Consider the following 16,617-nt stretch of genomic DNA (forward strand, 5'->3'; position numbering starts at 1 on the left):
GTAAGCTGGTTTAAAACCTATAGAGGATATCCTTATAAGAACATTTTATTTTGTCCAAAATTCTGCTGACATCAGCAATGTGACTTTAAAAACAGCCAAAATAAATCATTATTTGATACAATACAGAAGCACTTAAAACAAAACTAGATCCAGCATTAAAAATTATGATTGTTTCTTCTGCTGCTTGTCTTAATTTTAGTAAGGTAACCAAATCAAATGGGGGAAACATGAGGATCTTAAGCAAGTTTCAGACATTTTTAACAATAAAGCGTTAATTGTAACAGTTTAAATATTTATAATTATATTTCTAGTAGATCACTTCACATTATTTGTATAGGAAACTAGAAAAAAACCCTTAGATTCAAAGCTACAAAAAAAAAAAAAAAAAGCATTCACCTTGTTCTTGGCATAGGACGTGTTCAGTACGCTTCTGGTCTCTTTGCCTGTGTAGATCACCACCCCTATCACCGTGCCTGCCAAAGATAGAGACAAGGAAAGTAATGCTGCTCATTAACTGAACCTCACCCCCACCATCTCACACGCACATGGACACACAAACACGCACACAGCACACACAAATATGCATGCACACACTCATCTTGGTCAAGTAAGATGAACTGCATGAGAGGAAACACAATAAGGCTGAGCTGAGGCAGTTTTGTCTCATTGCCACTCAAGCCAACAGACAGGAGTTTAATACGCTTAGACACTCGGGGCCTTCAGCCACCCTATGGAAGCTCATAAAAGCTGATCAATACTCTGCCATCTTTATTTGCCAATTCATTACAGTGGCCTTATTAAAAAGGATTAATGAGTCATTAATATTAAATGAGCTTAATGGCAGAGCAAAGACACTAATAAACCTAAATACAGGCTCTGAAATCCCCAAACTATAAAAATGGCAAGAAAGTTACAAATGGTTAAAAAAAACAAAACAAGGAAAGTAAAGTGCAGGCACAACAGAGACCAGCAGCCACAGGATCAGAGGAGAAAGGTGATGAATTGCTCTTGTTGACTTCTAACTCCAGAAATATTGAGCGGTGTGACAAATGGTCTGTGTGGCTCAGCATGCAGAGGGGCTTCAATCTGAATATGCGAGCAACTAATTCTCCTGTCACAGCTGGACTGAGGCCCGTAACCGTGTGAATACACAGTGATCTGGGCCAGATCAAACGCCCTGAACGCCACTGTAGAGGAGAGAGGTGTCTGTCAGGAAGAGTCTTGTGAGGGACAATGACATTCCCAAGCAGAGATGATGTAACGAGTCTAAGTCAGGTTTTCTGTGGCACTGTGTGTGTTTGCTCTTCTGGTCAAGGTCAGGCCAGAGGGGAGAGCAACACCACAGATCAATGCTGTGGCCATCACTGGGAGCGTCACAAACACTCAACTGACACAACCATTTCTGCCAGGAATGGCTTGGCTGAACTGAAGGAGGACCACCTCCACCGTGGGTTTTATTAAGCAAATATCTATTAAATCAAACCGATTGCTGAAGGTTTAAACCCATGAATTCTCTGTACAAAACTTGAGCACTTCATTTATGAAGTGTGAGCAACAAATTTAGAAAATACATAAAATAAGAAAAATGAAATATGAGTTTCTGAAAACATTTACACAGACATGCATTCACATCTTTAGGCTGATGTTTAGCATGTTTAGCAATAATAAAAGGTGTCAGAAGGTGAAATTAAACTGGATTTTTTTTAAAAACATCCAGACAAGCAATATTTTTGTGATTCACTTCAATTTAAAAAAATGAAAAGGCTACAATAGCTTTCATTTACTTACCAGATGCAACTACGGTGCTGGCCCAAAGAGTGTTTTCAATGCTCAGACTCTCATGGATCTGTGGGTCCGTGTCTTCCTGCAAATAAACAAATTGGCATTATTAGGACTTTAAATAACTCTTAGCTTTGCTAAATTAACTGGTGGTTTGAAATTAAATTAAATAATACTTAGATACAAATTAAATTCTACATATTACTAGTACAAACTTAACATGCTTTTTGTTTCTTCCTTTTTGTGACACTTTGCTGTGTGTGAGAAAAAACAAAGCAAACAAGAATCCTAAGACATGCAAAACTTCAACCAAAGAAGCTTCAAGCTTCAAAGAAATACCTCGACGCAGTGAATTTATTTCTGCAATTAGCCACCTCCTAATTAGTATTTCTCAGTGTGGCCCTCAGGCAAACAAACACAAAAGTAGCACCACAGATGAATTTCACTCCAGTGATTTTAATAGTAAAAGACAATTTACTGCAGTTAAACATTTTATTCTTGCCAAAAATAAAATAATGAAGACAAATTTTATTTCAGCTTTTACAAACTGTAAAAAACATTAAACTGATTTCTAATGATTGAAATCTTTATTTTGTTTTGTGCAAGAGGCTCCAAGATCACCACCAGTGGGTCTACACTTTATTTTTTTAATAATAATAATGATCTTAGCTTTATTACATAAAAGTGTGTACTATCTGATAACCATTATTTAATAAAATTGCAATGAAAAAACTACATTTCCCAATTGATTGATAGATTTTTTTGACAATAATTAAAAGGAAAAAGCTGAAAAGTTTTGTTTGGACAGAGCAGAAATGGTTAAGAGACCCCAGCTCAGACGGTGCATAGCTTGACCAGGATGGCTGAGCTCTGCTGTGCCATTAATTTTCTCAAGCACCTTGCACAGTTGTGCCGACTATAGCAATACAGTAGTCCCCTTACCTATACTTTCACTAGATTTGGCATGGCGATAGAGGCTCCTTTTAAAAAACAGTATAGAGTGTTCAAGTAGATGAGATTTTAGTGATAAATAAGCCCCTTGAGAGCCTCTTGTTTCACCCTCCCCGTTTCACCCCTCTCTCTTAAATAAAGACAAATGCTGAAAATGGCTTGAGTCAGGAGTGCAGAGTCAAGGCTCCAGTTTCGGCTCAAATTGCCTGCCCGATATGATAATTATGATACCTAAGCACCCACATCCTGTCAATCCACTCAAACATGGGAAGAGGTGCATGAAAAATAAATGGCAGTTTGCAGAATGCTTGACCGCTCTGACATTGGCATCACAGTACGGTGTTCATAACTGCAGAGGGTCTCAATGAAGACCACAGAAACAAAGCCACTATATCCGTCTCAAGAAAGAAAAGAAAAAAGAAACTCTCATAAATAGGTAAGTTCATTTGCTGCGGATCTGTGGGAACCCATTTTTTTCCCATCCTGCTCAGACTAAAAGCACACGCTATGCAAAGGAAGGCCGTGGAGGATGAATGAGCGCAGGAAGTGCTCGCTCACTAAGCCTGGTGTGTGGCCAAGAGTGAAGACGGACCACAAAGCCCCCCTTTGTACTGGAGCTCTCCTCTCTGTGGGGGCTGCGCTAATCTGCTATTAATAAAAAAAAAAAAAAAAAAAAAATCACTGAGCAACAAGCAAGACAGGATGGATAGAGCTGGAGCTGCAAGAACCTGCCTGTGATGTAAGAGGCATGCCTGCTGGAGATAACAACAGGCCCAGATGGACACACAAGCCCCTATTGTTGTCACTTGTCAACACATTGCAGTGATACACATCTTCTATGTCAATCCACTTTCTATAGAAAAATCTGCATTTCTTTGAGATTTGTTTTACAGGTTATAAATATGTCAACGAGCTACTGTACCCTTGTGAAATTCCCCTCGAAACTGTGGATGTCCAGCTGAGGCTTCTGGGCGTAGACGTAGGCGCTGATAGAGAAGAGATCCTGAGACAAGAAGACACGACAGAGGTGCCATTTAATTAGTTTGAAAATGAGACACAGCCTCATTTAACTAGGTTATATGAGTGAGCAATTCTTCTGAAAACTACAAATGGAAAAGAGACCAGCTGTTTTAAAGGGAGAGTAAAAACTGTGTTAGCATTTCAGTATTTTACAGTCTGTTGCCCTCAAACTAAACACCTTATTTGGAAGATGTGAAAATATGTTAGAAAAATATACTTTAAATTTGAAAATAAAAGCCTCACTAATTCCTATTAGAGCAGAATAATTGGATATTGCAGCAAATATTGTTTAAAATAACATGTATTGCTGGAACTTAAGTCTTAGTTAATATATATGTGATGTACTACAAAGTGTGTTGTGTAATAATAACTTTAGCACAGTTGCTCAAATAAATAAGACTGATCTTGCTACACGAGCAAAACCTTTAGTAGGATTTTTTTTTGGCAAGATTTAGTAAAACAAACAGAGACAACAGAGTCAATGAAGGGAGTACTAAGATAACAGCACTTCCATAAATGTAGGATCTGGCTTATTAACAAAAAAAGGAAACAACCTCAGGAAGTCACAACAATCACCACTAAATCACGACCATTCAATCATCTGTTCTCTCAGTCACCCTGACAAATAAGACTGCAGCCTAAGGCCTGTCAAGCACCCAATACCAGCCTTCCCCCCTCTTAGTGGAACAAAAATTGATTGTAAATATTAAATTATTCAGGGAGGAATGCAGCGCATGGAGCCTCGGCAGCAGTTAGGCTGGCCTCAGCTGTGCTCAGATAGTGTTCTCCTAGCGAGAACATGGGCAGAGCGGTTAAAGAGGAGCAGGGAAGATTATTTTACTGAACCCCCAATGGAGAGTTATGTTGCTCCAGCATTTTAGAGACAAAAGCACAGAGTTGGTGCAGCAATGATTTAGAGATAGCAAGTGTGGATGATGATGGAGGAACAATACATGACCCTGATGAAAGTCATTAGTTTAAATATAGAAACAACAGCATAATTTAGCAGATGTTTTACTGGAGTTGTGAACATATAAACTATAATACCTTCTCAGTGGGTGTAGACATGATGATAATTTAGTGCTTATATTCTGAAAAGTTTCTACATAGGATGGAGGACATACTTGATTAGTTAGGACCTCAACTATTCACAGTCAGCAACCCTTCTTGTTGTGAAAGTGCATCAAACCAATTTACTTTAGATCCTAATATTCTCTGGCAAATGAACAATCTTTTAATGTAGTATAAAAGCGAGGCGTGTTAACAAGGCGAAAACTGGCTCAACTAAAGACAGCTCGTGCCATCTTCGGGTGTCTTGAAACCCAATACAGAAGCCGTGGCTCAATCATCAAATGACTTGCTGAAACTTTAATTCTCTGATCGCATTAAGTGGCAACAAAAAAACAAAAACTCAAATCTGAAGTGTTGGGTATCATCTCCAGTTAAAGGAAGCTGCTGTCAGGTTCAGACTGTTCCTGCTGTCTGTCATCAGTGATTAGGTTTCCATCACAGCACAGACATTCGATGAGCAGCGCTGTTAGTGATAACTCAACACTCATTCACAGACAGTTTGTTACCAGAGATTCACTAACGTATCCATACCCCTACTGCTGGCAGCCGTTGTGTGCAGCCAACAGCAACTTTCAGTTTCCAGTCTGTTTCTCCATCCAGCTGATCTGTTCTGATAAAACACGAACCTGGAAAAACACAAAAGCTCTCAACGACTGCACAGTTGTTGTGATTGCATACTTTGCATTGCTCTTTCACACTGAACCCTTACAGTGTGAAAGAGCAATGTACAGGTAGTATCTGTACAGGGTACAGATGCTTACTGGTTTGTTGTGTTAATTGACTTTCCCATATAAGACAAAAAGATTATGACTCACATTTAATCCAAAAAGCTTTTCTTTTGAAAATCACAATTTTTCTGTGGTATTTTGCATGTTTTAACACATATTTCAATGTCATTACTTATAAGCAATAGACTTTTTTTTAACATTTGCATTTTTAGAAACCTTACAGTGACTAAAGTTTTAAAAGTATATCCTGTGGATTAAACAATTAAAGGCCAAAAACATGAGACTGCTTTGTTGAAACAAAAAAACATTCTTGAAAAGCATGCTTCCACATTACCATGTGCTAAAGAACGTAAACATATTCGCAGCACATAGAAATTGTCTTAATCTAATAACTTGAGCTAATACAGAGCCTGTAGCACAACAGAAAGCCTCTGTGGTTGCTGTGAACACCGCAAAGCCTGATAAAAATTGAGCAGTGGTGACCTGTATTGATCTGAGGCAATATTACATATGAAACTGATGGATGAGAGCAACTATCTGACAGAGAGGGTAAAAGGGCAACTATAAACCATCCCTGGAGGGTTAAGTATCATGGAAAACATTAACACAAGTGGGATGATTCATGCTTTCCCTCTGCAGTAATGGCAGGTCAGCTTCTCACGTGACACCACTGGGATGTGAGGGTGTATATGAGTATGTGAAAGACAAAATATACGAGCTTGTGTGCGAAAGAGAAATATGTTATTTTATGTGGATGTGTGAGTTAGAGACAAAGACATCAACAACTTCCTGCCAAGCTTATTGACATATCAAAGATTGATGGAAATGATGTCCTCTGAACATTTCCTCCTGATGCCACTCAGAAAAGAGCCAGGATCTGATGCAGCTCATTGATTAATTAGAATTTGCATCGTCAATCACCTGAACAAATATGAATCACAGGGTGACTTGTCAAAGGACTAGAAGTGTAGGGAAAAGTCACATTTCTCACATAAATACACCTGACTCAGCTGGCTGAACTGCCACAGAGAACACAAAAGTTCAACTGTAAGCATTCCTTGCGTTATTTTTTTATTTTTAAACATACCGTTACAGGTGTGTACAGGTAATTCTGATCTACTTGGGTCTCCAACATATTTTGTCCTGCTTCACAAGGACTGATTTAAAAAAAAAAAAAAAAAAAAAAAAAAACAGACCAGGAGTTCATCTGCTCACCAGTTTTTTCAGATGTCCTCAGGAAAATCATATCTGCAGGAATCCTTTGGTTCTAGGAAAAAAAGAAGAAGAAGAAGAAGAAGAAGAAGAAAGGAAGAAAATGTTAAAGGTGGTGTGTCATTGAGCACTATGACAAAACCCCTCCAAATCTTCCTGAATAATTAATTATGGTCAATACCCTGACTTGAAGTTCACTTTACGTGAATCTAATGCACAGCAATGAAAATTTTAAAATGGACTTAGTGTGCTTTTCACCATTTTACTTCACATATATCACTGTAACAGTGGTGTATAGGAAAGGACCCAAAAGCACAAGTTTCACCCTAAACACTCTGTTTTAGACTGTTTTTTTATACTCTTGGCTGTGTTTGATGTCAGTGATAGAGGATATCCCTCAGACAGTTATTTCAGGTGCACAGCTCTGGGGCTTTGAGCACAGAAACAAACTCCTGGTAAACAAACCAATTTGTTTGGGAATAGCAGCCAATCAGATGAAAGTGGTCTTAAAAGACAGGGTGGCATTAAAGGAAGAGAAGGAAAAAAATATTAGAGTCCAAGAATAAAAATTTGGAGAATGTATCTTTAGTTTCAAATAATAAAATACATTTCCCACGGTACTGTTTAAATCAAATCCATTAATCTGTTTTATAATATCTGCCTGTTAGCAAAGATGCAAATGCTTATAAAATAAGCTCAAGCTAATGTTTTGAAGAATTTAGAACCTTTTTTGTGGTTGCTTTTACTTTAAAACAAACATCTTTTCATAGTATATGAAAATAAATCAAATTCCTATTTTATATATTTTAAATAGCTTAAAAATGAGTCAAATCAGCACCTATCAAGCAAATACACCTAACTGAATCCCTTCAGAATCCTTCCGTGCAGAGGCATCTAGAGGTAAAGACAGGAGAGATTTACCTTCTCCACGATGATCAGGTCTCCAACTTGAATGTCTGAACTTTTCACTTGAATTTTACCTAAGGAAAAGCACAGAAATTGTGAAAGACTCTAGACTTGTATTCTGAAATACCTTCAAACTAAATTATGTCATGAAATAAAATGCAGATATTGATTTTTGGCCCATGGAAATGATGCCGACTCTTAAAACCACAGCCCACTTTTTGCTATTGCTCTTTTTTCCCCCTCTCACCTTCTAATTGATTGATTATCTCCAGCTTGATAACGTAATACCCTTTTGTTTTCATCTCTGGTCAGAGTCACAGACAAAAACAATGACATAGAAGGTCACTCTCAATTAAACCACCCCAATATCCGCTGAGAACCTTCCTCTTTCACTGCGCTTACATGCACAAACATGTACATATGTACACGGTGGCTGTGAAGTGCTACGATCAACACAAGTGTTTATAAATTTGAAGGGAAAAAAAAAGAGTCAATGCAATTACAGTGAGAAGAATGACTTCTGTTGCAAGTGTAAAGCCAGTGGAGAGCCATCTTTTAATTGCATGGAGCCTCACAATCATTGGAATAAGAGTCTTCATAATGTCAGCAAACAGCTAGAAGAATAAGATGGAAGGTGAATAGGTCTCTTTCAGTTGTCTCACTAACCTCTCACTGTCAGTTTGCTGTAGAGTTGAGAGTTCATCTCTTTGTCTCGCTGATAACGTCTCACTTCGTCCACAGCCTCCCGCACCATTGTGACAGCTAGCACAAAACCCTGAGCGACAAAGGAGTGCTTTAAAAACTGAGTTTTATTAATTAATTTAAACTACACTGGCATTTGCTTAACATTAACAAATTGGAGCAGGTTCTCACTTAAAACTGTTGCAATAGTAAAAAGTGGAAAAATATGGGCTTATTCTCTTGCTGAATTCCAATAGTACGACTAATTTGGCTTCACTGTACATTTAATTTAGTTGCAAACAACTTGATAGATCAAAAATAAATACATAAAAACATTTACCAGAGGTGCCCAATATGTGTACAAGTATCCAATTTTCAGTGATGGCACAAACTGCGAGCAGGCCACCACTAGAAAATAAAGATTGAGGAAGAACTTGAACTGCTGGTAGAGAACCTGAGAGGGGACAGAAGACAAAGATTCAGCGAGGTGAGTGAACATGTCAGCAAGGTGAGTCAAAGATGACGACAGCTGCAGACAAGATAAAAGAGGATGCAGCAGCAGAAACAAACCAGACGGGATGGGTTACTGTACACGTTCCAAGAGGGAACAAGATACATGTTAATGCTGTTAACTTTACATTAACCTAATGGAAACTCTGACACTTTGAGAACGTCTGTTTCAAATGGCACGCAGGGTGCAGATTTCACATGTAAGGGCAACTAGGTACGATGTCAGTGCCTAAAACTTTCAAGAATAATCCTGCACTGCGTGACCAAAGCTTCAAATGAAGGAGGAAAACAGGCGCATTGTGTTGATAAATCAACATGAGGTTGACTCAATCAGATACCATTTCAGGTGGAAATCACCAGAGACTCTCTTATATTACACATACCAAAGTAGCTCTTGTGAGCTGCTCAAGCTTCTTCGCTAATGTGCCATCTATCACCAGGGAGATCGCAGTATTCTAGTCATCTAAGGTCAAAATTTGAATAATGTTTGCAATAATGAGAGTCCAGTGTCTAGTCACAGATTATCAGAGACAATGGGATCAATGCACGACGCTCTACAGTTAATGAACCTCCTGACCTTTAGGGGAAAATGCATACTGCTAACTCAATTCGTGTGTATTTAATAATTCAAAGTGGAGGGAGAAAAACAGCCGTTTTGTTCACCATCGACGAGAATATCTACGTCTCTAATAGACAGTTGACATTTAATGGCCTGGGCTGAAGGCAGCCCTCTTAATCAAGGAACCATTTGCTTTTTAATAAGTAACTCTGATGGATCTCTAATGTTCCCTACAGAGTAAACCCTTAACTTAATGACAGAATAGTTAACAATGAGATCCAGTGAATGCTCCTGTGCATTACAGTCTGTTAATCAGTGAAAAAAAACAACTGATTTCAACTGAAAGGATGAATTGGTACTGTAGACACTATAAAGACTGGGAACATGGACTCGATAAAAGGAAAAACTGCTGCATTAAGAGCAAAGATCAGGGCACGAAATGCGAATTCAGTTACCAAAGCAAGACAGTTAATTTGAAACAGGCTACAGGTTGTGTGGGAGCTACTGCCACTCACCCCAGGCACAAAGGTGATGATGTTGTATTTCTGGTTTTTGATGGCATTTTTGGGGTACTTCTCTTCACACTTCTCAGGGCAGCCGAGCCAAACTGTCCTGGCCTTCAGCTCCTTCTTCCTCCGACATATATGAGCCAGACAGTCACAGCAGCTTACAAAAGAAGATGTCAATATGATTAAAAACAGACCAAAAAAAAGCAAAAATTACAACAACAAGACAGCACTGCCTTTATGGCTTTTTGGGGATATTTTTTTTGTACCAGGGGAGTAGGAAAGTTCCACACTAGGTCACAAAATAAATTTAACAGATGGAAACATCTTACATATATAATGTTTATTTTTCAGGTTTTAATGTTAGCATGTGGTGAGCTACACACTGCTTCAAAGGCTTTTTGGAAACCATTCTGTATTTTTAAAGAAACATACTGACTGTCAATATTTGTAATATAGCAACAAGTAATATGGGTTGTGGTAAAAGGATGAAGGAGAAGTAGATGGTGCAAGAAAAGGGCATCCAAGTAATAAAATGTGCTGAAGTGACTTTATTAAAAAAAGGGAGCATAGGTAAGGCTATTGAAAAAAATATGCAGCTTGAAAAAGATTGACAACAAATTAATCATTAAACTTCTCCTTATTTTACTTTTTTACACTTTACTACAACTGCCTGACAGCTTTAGTAACATTTTAACAGATTACCAACCAGAACCTGCGCAGAATATGATTTTTTCAAAATAAGAAAAACAAAAGAAAACATTTTTGAAAACCTAAAATTCAACTTAATATTTGTCACAGCAACCAGAGTCTAAAACTTATTTTCAGCCCTCTTACATTTCAGTAATCACTCTGTAACTGTGTGAGTTTGTTTTTAAATCATTATTGATGTCAAAAATTCTCAAAATTTTCTCCAGTCACATAGAGCTTAAAATAATAAAGAAAAAAATATAACCAATAAACAGAAAATAAACTCAGTGGTAATACACGACTTTCTGAGGATCTCTGTAGAGTTTGCACAACACAGGATACAAATTTAAGCAATACATAGAAAAAGCGATTAAAGCAAATTGTGATTTTGTCCTTCCTTGCTTACAATGCTTAATGCCAGCTCTAGCACTGTGCAGTAACACCACTAATAGCTCCCTACTAATTATATCAGTACATGTGGTAATCCATTGAGCTTTTGTAACTGGAGGTGGGGGTTTCCAAAGTAAAGCCAGCTTCTTTGTGGCAACAGTGGTGCACACTGAGTGAATATGTCTATTCAAACATGTTCATTTAAATGAGGGGGTTGTGCAATGGGAGAGGATGGTATGGCTGCTGCTGATACATCGAGGCAACACAACTGTCTTCCCTTAAAAATGAAACGAAAATTTACATTAGTAATATAAATGTAGGAGAGAGAGATACCCAACTAGCTCTATAAATATCAATAACTCACAATTCAACAGCAACTGTGTGTGTAAACATATATAAAAAAAAATACTATAAATAAAAGAAAAACAATTCTTATCCAAATTGCAAACATGAACCAAACGGCAGGCCATCTCATTCTCTTCATTTATATTCTGCAACAAATAAAGCAGAAAAATACATTTTTACTTTTTCCTTAGATTCACCAGTTTTCTTGCATCTTTCACCAGTTTCCTGTTTTTCTGCAACTACAGTGACGCAACCGTGACGTCCACTTCAAATTGGTTTATTCATTCTCATTAACGTTCTCAGCTGTTAAACCATTAGTAGCCATGGAGCCTCACAGCTGTGTTCTGCTGCGTCCTACAGTACTGATGTGATTTATATTCCAGGTCTCATCAGTGTAAATTAGATCTTCAAGGCTTTTTTTTTGACCCACTTGTATAAAGAGGTCCTTTGCTTTTAACGCTATGAATCATCTAAAAAGGTTAGCATCTCTCCTGGTGGGAAATCCCTTGCTAATTATGTTAAAAGTCAGACAAGTTCAGAGCTGGATAATCAATTTAAGCTTAAGAGTCAAACATGTTGCATGTATATAACCAAACTACTGCATGAAATTGGTTGACAGACATTAGTTTTGTTAGTTTTACCCAAACAGCAACCTCTGAGGTTAAAAAGAAGGCAACATAAAAAAGCTAAAAACTGCAGTTCCACCAGTGGCCACTTGGGGCTGATTCAAAAAGTGAATCAATTCCCATGATATACATGTTAAAATGCAAGTTTGCAATCTGGTACAATTGGTAATTTCCTCCATCATAACAACTCCACACTGAATGATTTTTGGATACTATCAAGGCTTAAAAATAGCGGTGCGGTTGCTTCGACTGGTGTGCCCACAGGTGTGTGTCTGCTGAACGGGTGATAAATATTGTCCAAGAAGCCTGTGCCTTACTTTTAGTGAACTTCCATTTTTAATATTTTATTAGTTTGGTACTGAGCACTGAGAAGCAGATATTTATGTTTATGTGTTGCACCTCCACAGTTAACAAATGCCAACACAGCAGCAGATGTAACAACTTGACTTTTATATGCAGTTTGTAGTTTTACCCCTAGTCCATTTCTGCGCTAACATCATTACCACCATATTATCAAAACTCAATAACGACAGACGGGTTCAGATTGACATTTACTTTTCAAAAAGTAAGTGACTTTCCATCAACCTGGTAATGACTACAATGGGGGCTTATCTCCCATATCTGATATCAAATGCAAACAGTGGCATAGTGTGCGGGTAAATTTCAATGAGAGCAGCGTGATCTGAGCATGACCTAAACTGGCACCTGGGGGGAAAGAGGGGAGAGTGTCAGTGTATACCGTCATGCTGAACGGCTTGGCTTTTCCACATTTTAAGCAACTTGGCAAAACATGAAACTAAATAAATCAACTTTGGTAAAAAGTGCTGTTTGTATTGGCCTCGACGTTCTCTGTCTCTGTGCACTGAGTCCAGATTCATAAGAGCGATTATTTGAGCAAATGAATGCTATTCAAATAATATGCCATTTGAACAGTCGGGGCTTATTCACTGTGAATTATTTGTGTTTTATAATCCCACACTATGCACACATAAAATTACTGGAAAGCATCAAACTGGTCAGCTGTGAAAAATCCGATTTGTTCATTAGTGGGGGGATGGGGAGGGGGATCAATATGCAGCTTCAATTGGACACGTACCACTACCAACAAAACTGAACTGAAAACAGAATATGCTATGAAATTGCAGCAGCGGTGAATGTTACGTTTTGGGCACTGGAGTACTACACAAACAAGTGTTTATAAATGTACACAAACAAACAGTCCTCTTAGCCTGAAAGGAGCGTCGTTAGAGGGCAAAACCTGTCAAATAAATCATTAGTCGGATAAACCACCCTGTTCTGTTTGACCTGAAAATCTTTTTGGACTGATGGTGCGCATCGAGGAACCCGACCAAAAAACATGCCCTTATCCTCTCTTTGCACTTCATGCACAGCTACCAGTGCGTTTGAAATCCAAACTGATCATCACAAGCATGCTTGCTGACATTATACAATACGCTTGCATTTACAGAAAGACTCTCGGAAATGTTAAATGTCCAGTTGGACTACTCTAGTCTGTAGATTAAAAATAAGGCGACGTCAGTAAAGCATTTGGCAAAACATATCCGAGTATTTTGCTATGAAAATGTGTTATTTTGCAAAGACTACTGGGCTACAAGCACAATCCATTTTATATCCCAGAGTGAACTTGCAATCTATTTTTTGTGTGTTTACAGATCTGTTATGGACAAGCTTCTATTACAAATATTATTCAAGTAGTCTAATTGCTAGAAACTTATATTACAGGTTCCTTTAAGTTTATTTAGAAAACATACAAGAAGGTGGTGCAGTGTTTGGCAGAAGGTAAAAAATATGTGGTTGCAGCAGAGGTCAGAAATAGAAACTTCACTGAAAACATGGTTATTCTATTTTTGCTTTAAAATGGTTTCATTGAATTTTCCTATTAAAAAATAGCAGGGCTTGAGTGAATAATCAGAAAACACCCAGATACATAAACCCAAAATGTAAACTATCAATATTTTGCCTAAAGCATCACTATAAAAAAATCATTAAATCAACATATTAACAACAATGGTGCAGAGGTACCTCCCACACAGGACTTTCCATCCTCCCAGGAGGAACCAGGCGAGGCCACTCTGTCTCTGATTGACTCTGGCCCGGGGTAGAGTCTGGTAGTCGCTCTCGTCATTCTCAAAGCCTTCCTCCGACATCATCAGGGGCATTTCATCCAAGTTAGAGGGCTCATCTTCTAAAGAGTATCTGAAAGAACAGTAAGCTGTGTTAAGAAGACTCAGTTACTTTGAACGAGGGTAAGTATGTGTGTTGGAGAACAATTTTAGAAACATGCTGAAATGGATAAACAATTTATATATACAATTATGACAACACGATAAAGCAACTCTTGTGCTTCATTCCTTTTTGTAACAGTGTTTTCATTTGTTTTAGTTGTAAATTCAGCATCCCATAACTGTGCCAACCACTGCACATGAAGTCTGATGTGTACAACTCAATCTGTGGTCTCTGACGTGAGTGGCAAAAATCACTCACTCCACCAAATCGCCCCAGATGTGGACTATTTGGCCCTATTAAAGTGAAAAACATTGATTTCATGTATATGGAAATGAGGCAGTATAGAGCAACATAAACTTGTGTTCAAATTGTGTCCAAAAATACAAATTAATAAGGTCATAAGTATTCACATTCTCTGCTCAGACTACTAAAAATAAATAAATGAATAAATTTTGAAAAAAAACTGTCAAAATTCACTTTAGTTTAAAAAAAGAAGAAAAAAAGTACTCTATTCATTACATTAAACTCAACCTTTTTAATCTTAAATCGTAAAAACAGTATATCCAAGCAGTGTGAACAAGTAACAGCATCTGTGACCAACTTTATACTTAGTCAAATCTCAAGGTAAAAAAAAAAAAAATACTAAAAAAAGCACTTCAAAGTACAAGATGTGCAAGATTCAGTGAGAAAAGCCAAGATTAAAGCTAGTTAGAAGGGCAGAGCCAACAGCACTTTCACATAATAAACACTAGAAACACTGTTGAGAAGATATACTACCTTATTCATGAGACGCCCTCTAATAAATGTCTAGATTCTTATAAAAAAAAAAAAAAAACACATTGTGGTCACGTCAACCCTGCAATGACCTCGATGATATTTATAGTGACGTTGCCAGATTACGTGATGAAAATGAGGATGCCAATTAAATATAGCAGTAAAAGATTCAGAGAGTCTCATATCAGCAACAGGCAAAATAAAGCTGAAAAAATTAACATTTTTCTGATCAATGTCACATACAAGTACTGATCTTCCATGTATTATACTGAGCTGGATGTTCTGAGTAAATAAAATTTACTGTACTAAAAAAAAAAAAATAACCTAACAAACTTCTTCCATTTTATCAATTTGCAGTTTTGTTTTTTTTGCTTTTTAGAATTAAACTGTTGTTTTTGTAAATACTGGATGAAAAAGAAAGTGTGATGTGGTCCTAAATGTGCTGATGTAGTTTACCATCCACAGGGTGTGGATTTTTAAAAGACCAATGACAAAAACCCAAATCTTGTTTGACAGGTTTGCTAAGGAAACTTTGAATATGAATGAACACATCACCAGACACAAGTAAAAGAATAATTATTTAATTCAAATTTAACATCATTCAGTTTTACCATTTGGGGAGGGTTTGTGTTTTGCTTAGATTTTTTTGTTTTACTTAAACTTCCAATCTCTTTTTAGAAACCAAAACTTATTTTTATCAAATACATTCAGAAAAAAAACTACAATATAAGCAGACTGAAAGGTCACTCCACTGTACAAGAGTGTCCTTTATTGAAAATAAATAATTAAACGTGGACATGTGCGCAAGCAAACGTAGCATGAGCAGGATTAAGAGCTTAAGGTCCAAACTCACAGATGCGGCCCTCCCCAGCAGTAAAACATTTAGACGCCTGCTGTAGCCTGACTTTGTTTGAGCTGAGAGCGTCTGCAACTTTAGTTGAAGGACCGGAGATAATGGCACTCTGGTGGTTAAGAGGACTTTCTGCTACAACACAACCTGTTACCTATTTATAAACCATATGAACAGAAACTCCTAAAGCTCTGTTTCTGAACAAGGGAAGAAGGTGTGCACCACTAGGCTTGGCTGGTTTATACATTCACTTCATTGTCTCCACAAAATCAACACCCTCTATGATGATGGTGTTTTCCATAAAATACAACCCTATTAACACAATTCAGCCTCACCACAAATAGAAATAGAAATTTTACAAGAGTACAATTCATCATACAAATCATTAAAAAATATTTGTTATAATTATTTCTTGTGTAGCAACTACTACCAGTTAATGTATTTGTTTGGTTCCTCACTTCTAAAAATCACAGTCTGGACAGATCACAGTCCAGACCATTCCCCCCCCCCACATGCTTATAGTATTTGTTTCTTTATTAAAAAATGTATTTTCTGTCAAATAAAATTTGCTAGAACTAATCTTAAAGTTTGTTTCATTTATATGAGATTCTGAACAAAAAATAAAATAAAAATAAAAAATAAAAAATTGCAGCGCTTTTTTTTGTAAGTCGAACAACATCTGAGCCAAGAGAAACATGCCGGTAACAAATGCTGTAACTTAGCCAAACAGAAATCTGTTCATGCTTATACCCTGTCATGAGCACAAGCACTT

General features: G+C 37.4%; 1 protein-coding gene across 4 annotated transcripts in view; it reads right to left on the bottom strand.

Annotated features, from left to right (window-relative positions):
• Nucleotides 1-16,617, bottom strand: part of atp9b (ATPase phospholipid transporting 9B) — a 44,365-nt gene that overhangs the window by 22,845 nt on the left and 4,903 nt on the right. For all 4 annotated transcript variants that reach the window (XM_065470484.1, XM_065470483.1, XM_065470482.1 and 1 more), the window contains 10 exons: nt 14,018-14,191; nt 9,933-10,083; nt 8,689-8,802; nt 8,334-8,442; nt 7,683-7,741; nt 6,765-6,816; nt 5,353-5,447; nt 3,653-3,733; nt 1,789-1,864; nt 397-473 (listed from right to left, as the gene is read on the bottom strand). In XM_065470484.1, the coding sequence (XP_065326556.1) occupies nt 397-473; nt 1,789-1,864; nt 3,653-3,733; nt 5,353-5,447; nt 6,765-6,816; nt 7,683-7,741; nt 8,334-8,442; nt 8,689-8,802; nt 9,933-10,083; nt 14,018-14,191 (988 nt within the window). The remainder of the gene's footprint in view (nt 1-396; nt 474-1,788; nt 1,865-3,652; nt 3,734-5,352; nt 5,448-6,764; nt 6,817-7,682; nt 7,742-8,333; nt 8,443-8,688; nt 8,803-9,932; nt 10,084-14,017; nt 14,192-16,617) is intronic.

This window comes from Pelmatolapia mariae, linkage group LG22, assembly GCF_036321145.2.
Source record: "Pelmatolapia mariae isolate MD_Pm_ZW linkage group LG22, Pm_UMD_F_2, whole genome shotgun sequence".
Taxonomy (NCBI): Eukaryota; Metazoa; Chordata; class Actinopteri; order Cichliformes; family Cichlidae; genus Pelmatolapia; species Pelmatolapia mariae.